The sequence below is a fragment of the Marmota marmota genome, unplaced genomic scaffold (assembly GCF_001458135.2).
Source record: "Marmota marmota marmota unplaced genomic scaffold, marMar, whole genome shotgun sequence".
Lineage (NCBI taxonomy): Eukaryota > Metazoa > Chordata > Mammalia > Rodentia > Sciuridae > Marmota > Marmota marmota.
In genome coordinates this window covers 68,361,977-68,365,744 of record NW_026000026.1, presented here as the reverse complement: position 1 = coordinate 68,365,744, position 3,768 = coordinate 68,361,977, and the positions used below count along the sequence as shown (strand labels likewise).

Below are 3,768 nucleotides of genomic sequence, written 5' to 3'. Positions count from 1 at the left end.
CCTTCCCCTCCTTTTCCAAGGCTGCACTTCTTGGAAGTGAAGCCGGTTTGGGTTGTTTCCCTTCCCCCTCCTCCCTCCTCTTCCTCCACCCCTTTCCCCTCCCCCTCCCCCCAGCTGTCTTTCTAGCATGATGCCCTTTTTCATCCACATTTGTGTTTCAGGTGTAGAGAGGAGAGAGAGTGAACAGGGAGCGGGGCTTTTGTCTGTAAGTATATGCCATTCTCATCCCCGGCTGGGAGCGCTGCTTTCTCTTTTGTGTCGATTCCTTGCCGTTGCTCTTAGCTGGACCCTTCAACCCTGCAGAGTTCATGCTTCTTCCCTCTAAATTTTAAAGAGCTGAAACAGATACCTTGGAGAAAATCTAGCATTTTGGTCCTGCTGCACTAAAGGCTAGAATTTAACTTGAGCTTTTTTTTTTTTTTCTTTTTTTCTTTTTTATGCACAAGTTAAGAGGGAGAAATGAATTCTTTTGAGAAGGGGTGGGGTTTTGCTTGCTTGTGTGGGTAATTTTGTTCTTCTTGCTCATAAAGCATTGTTAGCAACTATTTTGTTCCTTTGCATTAAATGCACTTTGTTGCATACAAGCTGCCCCCCCAACCCCAATGAAATGAATTTGTGTCCTTCCATCTGTGCACTTGATTACTCTTTCCTCTTTCAACGCTGCTGCCGCTGAGGGTCTTTTCATGCTTTCAATCTTGCAACACTTTTTTTTCTGCATTTTCTTATAAAGCATTTGAACTTGGGGTGGGGGGAGCTTAAAAATACATGACTTTTTTTTTCTCTTGGTGATGATGATAACCTGATTTGCATTTATATGTATCTGTAATAACATTATAGGAAAACTCCAAGAGCTTATGACACCCTTTTTGAGAACCTTAAGTTTTTCCATTCATCTTAATTTTTGCCATAACTTATATTAACAAAAGAGCTGTGCTCTGATAGCATAAAGGTATAAAGGTTGAGGGAAGATCACTATAGCATATGCGTTAATGTTTGTTTGGTTTGGGGAGAAGGGCATAATGGTGTATATTCCTGACTTTTTTCCCTGTGTAGGTTTTTTTTTTTTTTTTTGTTAACACGGAAGGTTATGTAATGCAGTGCCATTTCCAAAAATATCCACTCTGAGGCATTACACTACACAGTGGAAGGCTGATTCCTATTCTGCCGTCTTGATTGCAAATATACTGCCAGTAGTATGTCTGGGAACAAAGAGCAGCCAGAAAACAATCTATTTTTATCACTTGATTCTACTTTTAAGTTGCTAAACCTTTTGAACTCTTCTAATTTAAAGATGAACCAAACACTAGGAGTAGCCCAAGGCTCTGCAGAGCCAGGTACCAGGGAGTCCTTTGTCCCTTATTTAAACCTATAGACCACTTGGAAAGCTCTTTCAGAAACCCCAGTAGTTACTGTAATTTGCATGTAACTTATCTTAACCTTAGAAAGTGGTTAGTTGTCTGTAACCTCTAAAGAGGCTTTTTTTTTTTTTTTTTTCATTTGCTGACCTGTGGTGAGGCCATGTGTCTACTGTGTTTAAACATATTTTGCAGGTTGGTCTCCCTGGACTGAAGAGAGGGAGCATAGAAACCCAAGACTATTAAGATTCTCAAAATGGTAAGAATTGGTCATCAGAGGAAATTCTCAGTAGCTTCTTATCAGTCTTTATTACATATAAATATCAGCCACCCACCTTCATCTGCCACAACCCTTCATTGTTCCTACCCCAGCTGACCTTTAAAAGGTTCTGTCTCCAGCATGTGGGAGTTTTGCAGTGCAGCAATTTGTATGAATTGGATGTAGTGAATTAGATCTTTTGACTTGCAATCATTTTAAATAGAAAACGAAAATTCCTTTCAGAGTGAAGATTTATTCAACTGGAACAACAGAAAGTATTCTGTTCTTTAAGAATGACATGTTGTGATGTTCATGAAGGGGGTAACACTGTGTAGCATTCAGACAAAGCAATGGGTCTTATATTACAGATAGCCAGAACTTAGCCAAAAATTATGGGTCTGTGTCCAGCTCCAGTATATGCTATCTTTAAGAGCAATATATGAAAAAAATGAATTTTGTATTAGTATGCTGTATCTGTTGTAATTCAAATATATTTGTGAAGTTTTGTTGTTTTTACTGATTTATTACTGTATTTATAAGAGACATCTACTCAGTTTTAGAAGTCAAGCATGTTACCTCTAAATAAAAGTGCAACTATTTCTGACAAGGATTATGATCCATAGAGAAGGCAGTTTAATGTCTGATAACTGATCAAATAAAGAAATAGAGGGAATGCACATTAAAAGCATCTGAATTACTATATTAAACTTCTTTCAAAGATTTCCTCTTTGGAAATAGGTTGAACTAAAAAAATAATAGAAATGTTATAAAACTTTTCACGTAATTACAGTATGTCGTACTGCAGATGTTTGTACTTTTTAAAACACCTCTGCCACTTAGAATGTGTACCCTTCAGAATTAGTTTTAGCTTTTTCCTTTAAAAGAGGGTGGAATTTAGTTAATCAAAATTGAATCTGATATACTTCATGTTATCTTTGAGAACAACCCAAGAATAAACTTCTATGGAGAAAAATGAATCAGAGGCAATTAAATGAGTTCAGACTGACTTGTATTAACAAGTAAACTTTTAAAATTTTTTATGTTTGCCTCACCTGTCATTTCAACAAGTGGGTATTAAAGCACTAAATAAATAGATCTTACTTGGGCCAGTATGGTAATGGCCAAATTAGGAAACCTGGGGTAGGAAGTTAACATAAAATTAAGGTAATCAATGGGTTTCTGCAAATGGTTTCTAACTTCATATCAAATTCCTTACTGGCCATTGGCATAGAGTAATAGGATGATATTAAAATAGACTGCTGTGAAGTTTTTGTTTACTTAATTCTTCCACTGTCACTGAACAGACACATCATCTTGCCTCTGGTTTTGTATCCAGAACCGTACCATGGTGTGTCACTGCAGCTAGACCACGAAGATTTTATGTTGCAATATGTCAGGTGATGATTTTGGTTAAACATAAATATGACCACTGACCCTGCCATACCACCCCTATAGGTCAAGAGCTAAGAGCAAATATCATGTTTCTTCAGTAGTGAGTGGAATGAGCTTTGAGAAGGCAAGCATGCCTGCCAAAGCCAAGAATGAAAGTTGGAACCATTCAAATGCAGAAAAGCAAATGCAAATTAATATTACATGTTAATTTCTTACAGTTGTCATTTATGTATGGTGGCAGAAAGGGAAATCACAATTTGTTGCTCTTGGAAAGACTTTTACTCATGAAAAAAATTCTTACAACTTTTTGGTGATCCTTTCATCAAGATGTCAGTCCCTTTTGGCACAAGCCCATTGCTTGAAATGAAACCACTGACAGTTATTGTCTGTGGGTGATTCCAAGTAACTTTCTAGCAATTCTCTTATTCTGAAAGTCTGAGCTCTTAAAAAGTCTTTGCACATATTAATGTAATAAAAAAGTTTCAATTTTTAAAAAATTTATATTACTGAACTTATATTTTTAAGAACTTTCTCCTTTTTGGCAAAATGAAGTTAATTTTCTTTTCCTTGATTAAAACTGGAATTACTTTGCAGATCTCTATATCTGGCTTACTTAGAGACTTAGCCCACAAACAATAGAAACTTTGTGATAGAAGCTGATTTAGCTCCTGACCACCTCTAATATATATATATATATATATATATATATATATATATATATATATATATATATATATATATATATATATATATATATATATA

The 3,768-nt window shown here is 35.8% G+C and overlaps 1 protein-coding gene across 2 annotated transcripts in view; it reads left to right on the top strand.

Annotated features, from left to right (window-relative positions):
• Positions 1–6: 6 nt before the first annotated feature.
• The window catches only part of LOC107141038 (neuronal regeneration related protein), a 26,431-nt gene continuing 22,669 nt past the window's right edge, over positions 7–3,768 (top strand). The window contains exons 1-2 of one of the 2 annotated variants that reach the window (XM_015484291.2): positions 70–205; positions 1,551–1,614. In XM_015484291.2, the coding sequence (XP_015339777.1) occupies positions 1,612–1,614 (3 nt within the window). In that variant the 5' untranslated portion in view covers positions 70–205; positions 1,551–1,611. Of the gene's footprint in view, positions 206–1,550; positions 1,615–3,768 lie in introns of both variants that reach the window. The other variant, XM_048811580.1, reaches the window with a different exon arrangement.